The sequence below is a fragment of the Capra hircus genome, chromosome 9 (assembly GCF_001704415.2).
Source record: "Capra hircus breed San Clemente chromosome 9, ASM170441v1, whole genome shotgun sequence".
In the NCBI taxonomy this organism is placed as follows: domain Eukaryota; kingdom Metazoa; phylum Chordata; class Mammalia; order Artiodactyla; family Bovidae; genus Capra; species Capra hircus.
In genome coordinates this window covers 76,638,994-76,653,797 of record NC_030816.1, presented here as the reverse complement: position 1 = coordinate 76,653,797, position 14,804 = coordinate 76,638,994, and the positions used below count along the sequence as shown (strand labels likewise).

The 14,804-nt window shown below is 39.6% G+C and overlaps 1 protein-coding gene across 13 annotated transcripts in view; it reads left to right on the top strand.

Moving 5' to 3' along the window:
• Nucleotides 1–14,804, top strand: part of SYNE1 (spectrin repeat containing nuclear envelope protein 1) — a 492,337-nt gene that overhangs the window by 236,441 nt on the left and 241,092 nt on the right. For all 13 annotated transcript variants that reach the window (XM_018053370.1, XM_018053378.1, XM_018053374.1 and 10 more), the window contains 8 exons: nucleotides 4,405–4,541; nucleotides 4,758–4,935; nucleotides 5,764–5,946; nucleotides 8,874–9,017; nucleotides 9,318–9,473; nucleotides 10,994–11,158; nucleotides 12,728–12,900; nucleotides 13,895–14,048. In XM_018053370.1, coding sequence (XP_017908859.1) covers nucleotides 4,405–4,541; nucleotides 4,758–4,935; nucleotides 5,764–5,946; nucleotides 8,874–9,017; nucleotides 9,318–9,473; nucleotides 10,994–11,158; nucleotides 12,728–12,900; nucleotides 13,895–14,048 — 1,290 coding nt within the window. The remainder of the gene's footprint in view (nucleotides 1–4,404; nucleotides 4,542–4,757; nucleotides 4,936–5,763; nucleotides 5,947–8,873; nucleotides 9,018–9,317; nucleotides 9,474–10,993; nucleotides 11,159–12,727; nucleotides 12,901–13,894; nucleotides 14,049–14,804) is intronic.

Here is a 14,804-nt window from a genome sequence, read left to right as displayed (position 1 = left end):
TGAGGAAGGAAAGCATAAAAGGAAGAGTGAATAATGGGCAGAAGCTTGAAATCTTCTTTCATTCTTTTACTGTTAAATAATATCTCAGAAAAGCCTTTCGATATGTGCAGTTTTAGAGTGCTCTGAATCATAGATGTCCTTAAAAGGAAGTTTAGTAAACTTCTCTGTTTCTATTTATGTTATTCATTTCAAAATATCTCCAGCTAGTAAGAAAGTCTTGCAGTATTTCCAACACTGTCTTAAGTCGAGTATCTGAAACAAATATAACACCTACAAAATAAAATAAAACTTTATGATCATCTCTTATACTATTTAATTTATAATGTTTCTAGGCTTTTTGTTTGTTTTCTCGCGTTTCCTATCCTTTAGGCTTAAGCTCTAGAATAAAGCACAGAAAGTAGTTCTGTAAAACAAGGAGAAGGAAGTCAGTAACTGTCCCATGTGGTCAATATTATTCACTCTGGTATAAAAAAATGAATTATTATGCTTTAGTTCTTTTGTGTTTCCTTTTCTTTCTCTTCCATTAATATGATGAATTTTTTTTTAAAGAATGATTTGGTTATATTTAGATTGAATTAGTTTTGAGCTATCATTTTTTTATTCATACTACTAATGAAAGTAATCGGTGAAACCTATAAAAAAATGCACATGATAATGTAAAGAGAATATGAACTTTTTTTTTTTTTGCTTTAGAAGTCCAGTTACCTTGAAGTTTGTTTAAATGAAGAGATAAAGGTCATAATGTCTTCATGCAATAGATACTTTGTTCTTTAAGTAACACTTGTGACAAATAACAGAAATAATTAAAGAATGCTGCACTTGTGATCCATGCAAGACACCAACATTTGGGGTTGTACATAATTTAAAGAAATATCCCAATCACTTTTCGAAATACTGTAGTGGCCAATACATAGAGGTAGCCTTAGGTGGTCATAGGAATGTAATTCAGAAAATTAAGAAAAAAAAAAAATACTGAAACTGCTTAATTAATTCAAAATCACTGAGCAAGAAAAACAACCTTGAATTTCCATACTGATTTTACATAACTTGTATATAGTACCTTGACTTAAATTCAAGAGCAAAAGTTGAGACTCTCCTCTTCTATTTTTGGTAAACAACTGCATGGTAAACTAAGATAACATTTCTCCCTGGATTTTACCTGAGAGTGGCCTTTTTAATTTTCTATTTAAAAGAGGACAGGTTTGGCACATTTATGCTAATGTTAAAACAATGTTAACATTTCTTGGAATCTCAAGAAAAGAATATAGATTATTATTTGTGCTGGTAATTCAAAGTTGCCAGCCCTTTTGCTTAGATCTACTTCCAGATTTGGCTCCAAAGTTCATACTTTAGATGGTAATACTACATCACCTCCCAATATTCAGATTTCCTTTTATTTTTAATAATGATATTTTAATCTTAACACAGATAACATTATGCTGTACACCTTAAACTTAAACAGTGCTGTATGTCAATTATATCCCAATAAAACCAGGAAAAAATAAAAGATAAAAACATAATAAATTTTCTCACCACACACAAAAAAGGAAATGGTAATTATGTGATGGGATGGAGGTGTGAGCTAATGATCTAGTGATAATCATTTGCAATATATAAATGTACCTTATCAACACATTGTACACCTTAAATTTATACAATGTTGCTTATCAATTGCATTTCAATAAAGCTAGGAAAAGCTTTTAATTTTAAAAAATAATGATAATACTTCCATGACGATGGATGCATAGGACATTTTACAAAATAATGGATTTGCCAAGGTTCTTTGACATTGTTTTGCTGTTTGTTGGAGGTGGGTATTGTCATTGTTGAAAATCACAGTAATAGACATAAAATTCCACAAGTGTTTATTCCACAATTAAATGATGAGAGTCAAGAAATCTTTAAAAAATAAAAATGGATCATCATCTATAAACTATGTTAAATCATGTTGCAAAGTATCTTATTCACTATGTTTGCAAAACTCATATTTTTTTTAATTTCTAAGGTTATTAACCTTAGAGATTTAACAATTTTATTAACCTATAGAACCGCTAAGGGGGAAAATATACATTTTAGGACTTAACTGAAACAGAATTATACAACCTGATAGTTATAAAATGAAAGACTGCCAAAATGCTTTAATTTGTTTAGTGTAGTCAAGTCGCTCAGTCATGTCCAACTCTTTGTGACCCTATGGACTGTAGCCTACAAGGCTCCTCTGTCCATGGAATTTTCCAGGCAAGAATACTGGAGTGGGTTGCCATTTCCTTTTCCAGGGGATCTTCCCAACCTGGGGATAGAACCCAAGTCTCCTGCATTGCAGGTAGATGCTTTACCTTCTGAGCCACCAGGGGAGGTGATTTTTTTTTTTTTTTTTTTTAGTATAAGTTTTTAGTCAAAAGCTTTTCTGGTTCTTTTTACTTTTTTGGTATGTGGTAAATTTCTTTAGTTCTCATAACATTTTCCCTTAAATAAAAGGTTCAATGTGGTGTAAAATAGTAGTTACTAGTGTTTGGAGTTTTGGAGAGAAACTTTCTAATTATTTGTGAATTTCATAAATAAAAACATCTTATACTCCTCTGTAGCCCAGCCACTAACCTAAAAAGAATTTTCAAACCAAGGGAACTTCATCCCTCCTCTGAGAATCACGGTCTAGGTAGAAAAGCCAAGAAGTTCAAGACCAGTGCGGATGCTGGCTGGTGATGAGTGCGGACATGGTGCTGTGTGTCCTCAAGATAATCCCCTAAGAGGTGGGACAGAGAGCAGAAAATCCTTAGAGAAGCCCTGATTTGAGCTGAGTCTTGATTACAAATTGACCAGACGAGAGAGGTGGAGGAACAGTATCAAGATCCAGAATTACTGAGGAATGAGAAAACACAGGCAACAACTGGAGGACGGGATTCACAATCAGAGAACCTTGTGCCATTCGAGAGTAGATAGGGGCACTGAGAGTCAAGAAGCAGAGGGAAAGAGAGCTGATTAAGAGTTAAGACCTATAATAGATCAGACCTCATTCATCTTGTGTGGAGTGAGAAGTTTTCTGATTTAGATCAGTGGGATAACAGTGGTGCCATTTTCTAGGATGAGAAATGCAACACAGATCTACTTTGTTGAGAGGCCTGGTTTTCCTACAAATCTAGGCCATGTCTTGATAAATATCTCTGAGAACAGTAATAGTAACGGCAACAGCTATTTGAGTAGTTACTCATCTTCTTGCCCCTCCTCCTTAATATTTTTTTTAACTTGGAGATAATATTATCTACATAGTCCCACTTAAATAGCCTGCTGTCTTTACTAATTAGGCTATTGATGTGCCAGGAAGATCTCACGTGTTCCTTGCAACAATGCTATAAGAAAACTCTGCTGCAAAGCACCTTGTGTAACTCAGTAGACCATGTGGTTTCAGAGGTGTCCTTGTCAAGTCCCAATACTTTGTTTTGGATTTAAGATTCACAATATTGTGACTAATCACGTCTCTCTCTCATCTATTAAATTGTGAGCTCTTCAAGTACAAAAATCATACCTTTAGTTGTTTTGAGAGTGCCAGAAGCCAGCAAAATGATTGATACATACTAGATATTTAGCAGATATTTGATGACTAGATGAATGAAACTATGAAAGGAATAAATTACTACTTAAATTAGACCTCTGAAATATAAGAGATTCTTAATGTAAAAGTTAACTGTATATATACTACATAAATTCAATTGCTACATGTATTTTTTAATCCAAAGTTAGTATTGCTTTGCTTTGAAATGATTTCTTTTCACCTTTAAACTGTATATACCCATGCACATCTTCCAATGGCCTAGTCAGAATGTTTTTGAACAATTTAGGCTATTCTTCAGAGAAGGCAGCGGCACCCCACTCCAGGACTCTTGCCTATGGATGGAGGAGCCTGGTTGGCTGCAGTCCATGGGGTCGCTAAGAGTCGGATATGACTGAGCGACTTCACTTTCACTTTTCACTTTCATGCATTGGAGAAGGAAATGGCACCCCACTCCAGTACTCTTGCCTGGAGAATCCCAGGGATGGGGGAACCTGGTGGGCTGCCGTCTATGGGGTCGCACAGAGTCGGACACGACTGCAGTGACTTAGCAGCAGGCTATTCTTGTCTTTCTTTTTCTCATTCCACTGTAAGTTACTTGACCACTTGATCATTTGACTATCCGGCAATGCTGGATACTTGAGAACTTAGCTCTTCCTAGAAAAAGATGCAAAATAACCAAGTGCTATCATCTGCCAGTGGGAATCCTGAAAATAGGCCTCATCTCGTTACTGAATCTACTGGGTTGGTTCTTCCTCCGCTAATAATTTATTATGTGATTTACATGTGTATCGTATGAGGATGTGGAAATTGCCCAGTTTAAGCAGCTGCTCTTTTGCCTGGTTATTTCCTGGTAGGAGATACTGGATGCTCTACAAAAAGCAGAGCCTCAGACGGAGAATCTCAAGTCTCAACTGAATGAACTTTGTCGATTTTCCGGAGACTTGAGTACATACAGCGGAAAAGTTTCTGGCTTGATTAAAGAGTATAACTGGTGAGCATAAACCTTATGGGCATTCACAATATTTTTACACAGATAAGAAGTCAGAGGTTTGTTTAAGTTGTGAGTTCAGTAATAATATAAATTAATCTTTAAATATATTATCAAATGATGTGAGTGTATACTAAGGGCTGTTGATTTTCTTGAACATTATTTTGATCTACTTTATTACTTTTTTCTCCTGTTAAATGCTGCAAATCATGGTTCCAGTCTTTGTTTGCAAGCATCCAAGGGCTGTCAGAATAAAGAACAGATTTTACAGCAAAGATTTCTGAGAGCCTTCAAGGATTTCCAACAGTGGTTGGTTAATGCGAAGATCACAACTGCTAAGTGCTTTGACATACCTCAAAATATCAATGAAGTTTCAACGAGTCTTCAGAAAATACAGGTAATAGTGTGATCAATTAATTCTAATAATGGTGGTGAAAATTCTCTAGTGGTCCAGTGGTTAGAACTCTGTGCTTCTCCTGCAAGGGACATGCATGGGTTCAGTCCCTGGTCAGGGAACCAAAATCTCACAAACCATATGGCCAAAAAAGAAAATATGTAATAACAGTGGCTCCAGGTGACTCAGAGGTAAAGAATCCACCTGCCAGTGCAGGAGCCTCGGGTTCAATCCCAGAGTCAGGAAGATCCCCTAGAGGAGGTTTTTGGCAACCCACTTCAGTATTCTTGCCTGGAAAATTCCATGGACAAAGGAGCCTGGTGGTCTACTGTCTGTGGGGTCTCAAAGAGTCGGACATGACTAAGTGACTGAGTATGCATCACTGACTTCTAGATCTTATTATAATCCTATTAAAGTTTTGCGTAAGAAACTCAGATTTCAAGTAAATCCCTGCTTGAAACAATTGATGTGTAAGTGAAAAGAAACTAGTCCATTCATCTAAATGCATGCTATTTTTATATATTAATAGGGATTTAGGAGATAATAAAAGCTCTTTATATTTGAGAAACATTGTGCTTGAGCATGGTAGGCAGATTTTCTTATTAATTTTCACAATACCTGTAACAGTTACATAAGATTATTATTAGATACAATGCATACATAATACACTAATGCATAAGAGTGTTATTGTACAAATAGGGTAAAAGAATCTTAGTCAATTATATGCAAAAAATTGTTAATTTCTTTTCTTTGATTTTATTGAGAAATAAATAGGAAATTCATGTATTTTAATGTATAGAGCTTTTTATTATGCCTAATCTCTTCTTTAAGGAATTTTTCTCAGAAAGTGAAAATGGACAGCACAAGCTAAACATGATGCTTTCTAAAGGAGAACTTTTGTGTACTCTGTTGACCAAAGAGAAAGCTAGTGGCATCCAGGCCAAAATTGCAACTGCAAAAGAAGATTGGAAAAATTTTCATTCGAATCTCCACCAAAAGGAATCTGCTCTGGAGGTATACTATAGCCAACCATGTGGACACGTTCTGTGTTATTTGTTGTTGTTGTTGTTAAAATCCAATGTATTATATCCAGTACATCTAGATATCCTTGTCAGAGATTTTGGTCATCCCTCTCTGAATATGACTGGATAACTGGATAACCTTAAGAATCAGCTCTGTGTTGAAGTGTGAACCTCACTGAGGAATTTAATAGCTTCCTTCATGATAGAGGCAGTTATCACAGGCTTGCCCATGTACCAGCCCATCAGGAACAACTGGTTTTAGTTTTAGGCAATATCATTAAATCTTTACTTGAAGTCCTTCATTTGTGAAAGTTGTTCTAGGAGAAGTGAACAGAAATATCCATGCAAGGCTGCAAAATGCTATGGATGAGACAGTGTGTTATAACTAATGCAGATACCAAGTACTAAATAGCAGATTTTAGGAGTTCAGTATACAGAGAGACAAAATAATTTTATTTTACCTAGGGATAACATAACTTGAATTTATTATAATCATAATTACCCCATAATGCAATTATTTTTTTTTCTTGAAATAATCTCTTTTGTGTACCAACTCTTCTCTTAGAGGAAAGTTAAGCATCATGGGAAATATTTTATTTTTTTCCTTTTAAAATGCTTCCTAGCAGAAGAGAGCCTTAATTTAATTATGGCCATAATCAATGAAGGATGGAAAACTAATAATAGAGAATTAATATCTGGAAAGAGAAAATGCATGTTTCCTCAATTCTTCCCTAACCAGAGACCATCATAGTTCTCTACTATAATAGTGGCTATCATTTCGTGGCAGGCACCCTCCATGTAATAGAGAGTAATAACCATTTTGCAGAGGCCCAGATGGCTCAAGTGGTAAACAGTCTGCCTGCAATAAAGAAGCAACAGGAGATATAGATTCAATCCGTGGGTTGGGAAGATCCCCTGGAGAAGGAAATGGTAACCCACTCCAATATTCTTGCCTGTAAAATCCCATGGACAGAAGTGCCTAGTAGGCTACAGTCCATGGGGTTGCAAAGAGTCGGACACAATTGAGCATCTGACACAGATAAGAGAACCATCTTGCAGTGCCTAGAAATTTGCTCTCAACCCTGCAGGGATCATTAGTGCAGTGTGGCCTGAGCATCTTCTGTCGAAAGCGGTGCATATAGTATAATGAGGTTACCTAATTCAAGAAATGTCCAGTAGTAGGTCAGCCATTGCTTGCCTTCCTGCTTTTCTTATTTTTCTTCCTTCTTTCTTTCCTTCTCTTTTTCCTTCCTTCCTGCCTATCTCCCTTCCTTCCCTCCTGTCTTCCCTCCTTTCTTCCTTCACTTATATTAATACACACAATAATACACATAGTAACACTTATTATGTGCCAAGCACTATGTTAGGAATATGAAAGTATTAACCTTTCCTTCAAATGGCAACCCACTCCAGTGTTCTTGCCTGGAGAATCCCAGGGATGGGGGAGCCTGGTGGGCTGCCGTCTCTGGGGTCACACAGAGTTGAACACGACTGAAGCAACTTAGCAGCAGTAGCAGCAACCTTTCCTTCTCCTCAGGGAGAGGGAAACAATATAAAAATCAATGGTTGCAATATAGGTGTACTCAGGATGTGGGAATCACTCAAAGAAGGATGAAACTGACTCTGTTTGGAGAAATCAAGGAAGGTATCTAGAAAGGCGACATTCTAATTGAATCTGGAAACTAAACATTCTTTGAATTTGCAGAGGCCGCGTGCATTTCAGTTAGAAGGAGGTGAATGTGCAGGGCCAGGGTGTTAAGTGTCAGCTATTAGTGGGAGACTTTGAGATGTTTGGCATTCAAGCGAAATATTGTGGGAAGAGCAACAAACATAAGACCAAGGATGAAGATTAGGACCTGATAGTAGAATGTCTTGCGTACTAAACAATTTGACCTTGACTCGGATAGGATTCCTTTTCTGAACCCCAGAACAGCACTTACTTTCTCAGTTTTCCCAAGGATGCAACATAACCCACACCATTCTAGATGCATAGAAGAGACATTATTAGTTCACTGGTGGCGGTTTAGTCACTAAGTCGTGCCCAACTCTTGCGGTCCTGTGGACTGTAGCCTGTCAGGCTCCTCTGTCCATGGGATTCTCCAGGCAAGCATACTGGAGTGGGTTGCCATTTCCTTCTCCAGGGAATCTTTCTGACCTAGGAATCGAACCCAGGTTTCCTGCATTGCAGGCAGATGATTTACCAACTGAGCTATGAGGGAAGCCCCTTTTAGTTCATTACATACAAAGAATGTTTTAGGACACTAGGGCTTAATTCTAAGATTGAAAAAAGCTGAATGAAGAATCTACTAGTCTTTCAGAGACAAATATCTCAACTCTCTAGCCATAGTGTAGACCAGAATGGTAAATAGTTAAGTAGCTGGAAGACAAGAGAAAGCTTTTCAAAATGGTCCAGATGAAAGAGACAAGGGCCTGGATTAAAGAAATGATAATGGATGAAGGATTTCTCTCTAAGAGAAAACATGGCAGGATTTGATAGCTGATTTAACAAGGGGCTCGAGGAAGAAGAAGTTAAGTTTAAGTCTTTAGTTTCTCATTTGGAAGATAGCTTGAATGATGATGCCATTAGGGGAGTCTTGAATATGGTAGAAAAAGTGTTTGGGGAAGAGATAGAAAGATTCATTGAATTTAATATATATTAAATTTAATTGGCCTGCAAGATAACCAGTGGGTAATGGCCAGGAAAATAGCAATGAACCTAAGTGTGATATTCAAGAGAGAGGCTAGAGCTGCCAAAACAGTGAAGGTGAAGCTGTTGTAGGTGCCCGCTTAGCATGTATTAATGTGTTTAGTGTTCATCACCATATTTCTATTTTATGAATGAGGAAATTAAGACTCTAGACTTACTATTAACTTCTTTTTTTTTTTTTTTGGTCCCTAATACTATCTAAAACCTCATAGAATCTAAAGATCCAAATGAAGGACTTTGAAGTAAGTGCTGAGCCTGTACAGGACTGGCTGAGTAAGACCGAGAAGATGGTTCATGAAAGCAGCAATCGCCTGTATGATCTGCCAGCCAAGAGACGAGAACAGCAGAAGCTGCAGGTGACGAGCCCCTGGCCGGTCTCACCCGCCTTCAGATCAGAGGCATGCGGGCACCCTGGAGTTAGACGGTGCTGTCTTGAGATTGGGTGCACCCTTTCCTGAGTTCAGAGCTCCCGCTTTCCTTTGAGGTGTAATCTGTCCGGTTCTGGAGCCCTCCATTGTGTGTAGCTTGGAAATAATAATGCCTTTGGGCCACGTCTATTACTCTCCAGGGTTTGTTTCCGCGGTCCTGGGGCCAAAGCTCTGTCTGCCGTGTGCTCTTCCCCAGCCTCTTAATAGTGACTTGCTTGTGCTTTTCAGTCTGTCCTTGAGGAAATAAACTGCTACGAGCCTCAGCTCCGCAGGCTGAAAGAGAAAGCTCAGCAGCTGTGGGAGGGCCAGGCGGCCAGCAGGAGCTTTATGCACCGGGTGTCGCAGCTGTCTTCTCAGTATCTAGCGCTAAGCAATGTAACAAAGGTAACGCCTGCCATGTGCTGTGTGTGAGTGTGCGTCCTGGTGCAGAGCTGGGGCCCCGGTGTCCCGGGGGCCCCCAGGGCAGGGCTGAGGCGTGTAAGTGCTCTTCCTAGCCTTGCAACCCCGGCCAAACATGTGCGCTGCGTCATCTCAACGTGCTTGTCTGAAAACAGCAAGGGAGGTTTCAAACATCCAAGAGACTTTCCATCTCTGTGGTTACACCAAGTATTCCCTTTAATCCTGAAATGGTTCCCCAGAGCTCTTATTTTGAAGACTCAAAGCATAAATAGAAGGCAGACTTCAGAGTACTGGGTCTAAAGATACACAGATTAAACTACTTTCAAAAAAACGGAAATTTGAAGCTATTTTTAAATTTTAGTGGACTCAGCAAGAGTGAGTTTTACGGATAGTACTTTTTGTTTTCATTTGTCTCAATTCTTTATATTTATTACATAGTCATCAAAGATGCATTGATTGAGAGTTTCAGTTCAGATTCTGGAGCAGAGCTCAAAATTGGCAGTGATTCCCATCAGTTGAAAGAACAGATGAAAGTTCTTTTCTAACAACTTAGAAAAAAAGTAAATGGGATCCGACAGTGACCTCACTTAGAGCATTCAGCAGACCCATCCTGAACTGCGGAGGGCCAGACCACCTTGAATTTTACGGCCTTGTGACATTTGTTCCCTATACTTCTCTTTTGCATTTCAGATCTGAAAATGTAGGGAATCTGCTGGAACTTGGCTTCACCTGTTTGAGTGTGGGCTTACTCCTGGCCTGCTGTTTGCATCCCCACTAAAACATCGTTGAGACAGTCATATAGTATTAGCCTGGGAGTGAAGAGACTATGTTTAGACCTATTTTTGTTACTTTTTTTGTTTTTAGAAAATCTGGCATAAATTCAGAAAATCTAGAGTAAATTAAGACCATCTTTCTATTGCTTTGTATTTATTTAGGTACAAAAAAATCAACAGATATTCAAATGCTTTACGTGCTAAAAATTATATTCATAAAATCTTCATTGTGTTGGATGTTAACTTTAATTAATAAATAAATCCACATTTATGGTCCTAATTTACGGGTATTACAAAATCTCAGATAATTGGGTTTTTTTGAATTGGCTATCATGTACGTCACGTGAGTATGTGGTATTGACCCAAATATGAAGATCTGAAAGCAGAAACTACTTCAGTGGGTTTCCCAGACAAGGTGTGAGGAATGAACTAATGAAATTTCTGAAAAGTATCCCCAATTGTCATAAAGAAGAGTAGCAAGTAAATTGAGGGGCAGTAAATTGTCATTGTAATCTTTCTGCTTCTTGACCTGATTATCTTCAAAGTTTTACTCTTTAGAAAGCTATTTCCCATCTCACAGATTAACGCAGGCTTTATCGTATCTATGCAGAGTACGAACCTATGGCTGCTCACAGTTATTTAGACCAGGGGTTAGCTTTACAGTCTGCATAGCTGTAGGCTGTGAAGCCTCTATGGAAGGGACAGCTGGATGACGGTCTCTGTCATTTCTAGGAGAAAGTGTCAAGACTGGATAGGATTGTTGCGGAACACAATCAGTTCTCCCTGGGAATTAAAGACCTGCAGGACTGGATGACGGACACGGTCCACATGTTGGACTCGTACTGCCACCCAACCTCTGACAAGAGTGTGCTGGACAGCAGGATGCTCAAGCTTGAGGTGTGTCTTTTACAAGAAATGTCTCTCATTTACAGAATTTGTTTTTCTCAAAATTTCTCAACTCTCCATCTGCCTGGTGTGATAAGAAGCCCAGGAATGGGGACTTCTCTGGTGGTCCGGTGGTTAGGAATCTGCTTTGCGATTCAGGGGACACTGGTTGGATTCCCAGTCAGGAAACTAAGATTCCACATGCCGTGGAGCATCTCAAAGCCGGCACACCACAACTAGAGAATATGTGTGCTACAACGAAAGAGTCCGCGTGCCACAGCTAAGACTCTATGCAGCCAAATAAATGAAAACATAATAAAATATTAAAAAGAAAAAAAAAAAAAGAAATCCAAGAATACTTTGCTGTTATGATCCTGTTGACACAGGGAGGCCTTGCCTAAGCATTCCCAAATCATTTGAGCCCAGATAGACTTGCCCATCAATACTTTACAAAAATTGAAATAACAACCCAAAGGTGGTTACTTGCTTGATATGGCCAGTGAATAGGCTAGTTTCAAGAGATATCAGACATATCTATTCTGAGGAAATACCTCAATGAAACATTTTATCAGGCAGAAACATTTCCCATCTTGTTCAGTTAACTTGCCTGATTGTATCAGTCCATTCTTCTCCCATCATAAGAAATTCATTCAGCATGAGTTTACGTTTGTGGTAAGGAATCATTCTTCATTCATTCACCTGTCATTTATACACTGAGTGTCTTCTAGGAGACTGGTGCTCTGTCTTGATACCAGGGATTGAAAAATGAATAAAGTATGGTCAGGATTTTATAGTCTGAGGCTAGAGGCTGAGGCACAGGAGACAGTAATAGCAGATGGGGCGTGCTGATGGAGCTGAGATGGAGATGGTGTGAGAGTTGGAGCAGATTTCTCAGGAAACCTGAGACTTGAGGATGGAACCCAATGAGCAAAAGCTGAAGAAAGCCAATGGTGTGGTGTGTGAGTCGCTGCTAGCACTTCCTTTCTGCTGTGGCAGAAGCTGATGGCCAGGAGTGGCTGAATCTCAATCTGCAGAGATGGGCAAGGTCCAGATGAAGGAGAGAGATGAACCTTTACCTTTTAGGTGATAAACACCAGTTTTATAACTTTGAATTCAAGCATCTTTCTTATATAGAAAAAGAATAGTGCTTGTGAAGAACTTGAAATGCATAAATTAATATAGACTATGAATTTATCTATTTCTTTCAGTTTGTTGTACGAGAGACTTTAACATTCATCCTGTTAGCTCTTCATCCTGTGACCTTTGAGAATTTAGGAATCCTATTGTTGTCTATTTTTCGCTTATTAAAAAACAGTGAACTTAAACTTCAGTGGAAATCAGGGATTGTTCATTCAGAGAATAATAAAGATCTGAAAGGCCACTTGGAGACCAGTGGGTGACTGGTTACTGGTTCCTGATACCACCAGCCAGTGACTCTCCTGGCCTACTTCCGATCAGCCCAAGAGATCTAGGGCTCAACAGGACTGCAGGTCATCCGCTATGCACAGGGACTCTGAAATATTTAAAGCTAGCCATGTTAAACATACAGATGACAAAGGACTTCTGTATGGGCTTTTATAGGCTCTGTTATCAGTGAAACAGGAAAAAGAGATCCAGATGAAGATGATAGTGACCAGAGGGGAATCTGTCCTTCAGAACACCTCCCCGGAAGGTATCCCTGCCATTCAGCAGCAGCTGGCGAGTGTGAAGGATATGTGGGCGTCCCTTTTGTCTGCAGCAATTCGTTGTAAAAGGTTAGTGAAGCTGAAGGGCTACTGCCAAGTCATTGCTAAAAGATCTACAGAAGAGCTCAGTAACACACCGTCCAGGGTTTCCCCTGTCCTCTCTTGGTGTCTCTTTCACTCTCTCTATTGCCCTGCTCCCTTATTTTTGGCCTCCTTCTTTCCTTCATTCCCTCCCTCGTTTCTTTTCTGTTTTCTTCTTGGAAGAAAAGAAAGTGGCAGGTGTGACCTTGCATTTACGTTGACCTGCAGTACTGTGTCTGTGTTTTTATGCAACTATAACTATTCTTCATGTTGGTGCTCACTGCTCAAAAAAACCACAGGGTAAATAAATGTTTAATTATGGGAAGATGTATTAGTTAAAATTAAACTGTTTCCTTGGGAAGTAGCCCCAGAACACACCCGTGGGTGGTGGGAAAGAGCCATGAGGGAAAGAGGGCAGTCAGTAAAGGGTGGGAGCTGGAATTTACCCCCACAAAAGGCACTGCTGGGAGCCAGTGTAGACAGCATCTCTGGAGATTACCCATGGAGAGCAAAGGGGTGAGGGGTGAAGCTGGAATGTTTGTAAACAAACTGCCCTGAGTCAGTTTCCTGTCTTTTATTCCTTTTTGTTTCTCTCCTCTGGTGGAATTAAATATTGATACCCTTATTTTCTTGAATCTTGGCTCAAGAAAAGCCTTCCTTGGGACATCTCTCCTTTTGCCTTCAGACCTCTTCCAGCATCTCACGTGACTTGGTTACTGAATCCAAGTTTTATGTCCTGTCCCACTTCTCCACCTGTCCGCCTAGACTTCACCATCCTTTGCTTCTCAAAGTTGTGCTTTCCAGAGACCCAGGCTTGGATCTGATAAGCTGTGACCATTCAGCCCCCCTCAAGCCTGCCCCGACCTGATCTATGGGCTTCCTGCTGGGGAAGTGGACAGAGCAGATAGGGTGATAGAGATCAGGCAGACTGCATGCAGACGGCTTCTCAGTGTAGATTACTGTCCTTTCAATTACCTTTCAGTCAACTTGAAGGAGCTCTTTCTAAGTGGACAAGTTACCAGGATGATGTTCGACAGTTTTCCAGCTGGATGGACGGTGTGGAGGCCAGCCTGAATGAATCTGAGAGGCAGCACGCAGAACTGCGGGAGAAAACAGCAGCTCTCGGGAAGGCCAAGGTGGGGCTGGGTTTCACATTCGATTTGTCCTCTGCCTGTGCTTCAGAATTGCCATGGCTATACAAAAACATTCTGGAGAAGGAACTGGCAACCTACTCCAGTATTCTTCCCTGGAGAATCCCCATGGACAGAGGTGCCTGGTAGGCTACCGTCCATGGGGTTGCAAAGAGTCAGACACGAATGAGCCACTACAAAAACATGCCCATCTATATGCTAGGGCCGTCCACATAGGTGAACTCTGTTGGGGGAGTTTACTGTAATTTCTAATAGCTTCTTAAACAAACTTTTGTTTGTGGCTATTTTATTAGTGAGTGAAAATGTCCCTTTCTAGGAAAACTTCATAGACCTATATTTTATAAAATATTTAAAGTTTGGCAACTTGTAGTATGTTTTAATCAGGCTTCCCTAGTGACTCAGTGGTGAAGAATCCACGTATATTCAGTCCCTGGGTTGGGAAGATCCCCTTGAGAAAGAAGTATCAACCCACTCCTGTATTCTTGCTTGGAAAATCCCGTGGACAGATGAGCCTGGTGACCTACCCTCCATGGGGGCGCAAAAAAGTCAGACATGACTTAGCAACTAGACAACAACTACAAATAACTTTTGGTATCTTTAGCCTGTTCATCCTTAGGAAGTAAAACTTGTTTTTCTGTCACATCTTCCATTTTTCACAGAATACCTTAGCCCTACTCTTGTACCTAGCAACCTTGTACTTAACTTTCTGAATAGTTCAGAAGCCCCCATCTTTGCTTGGAG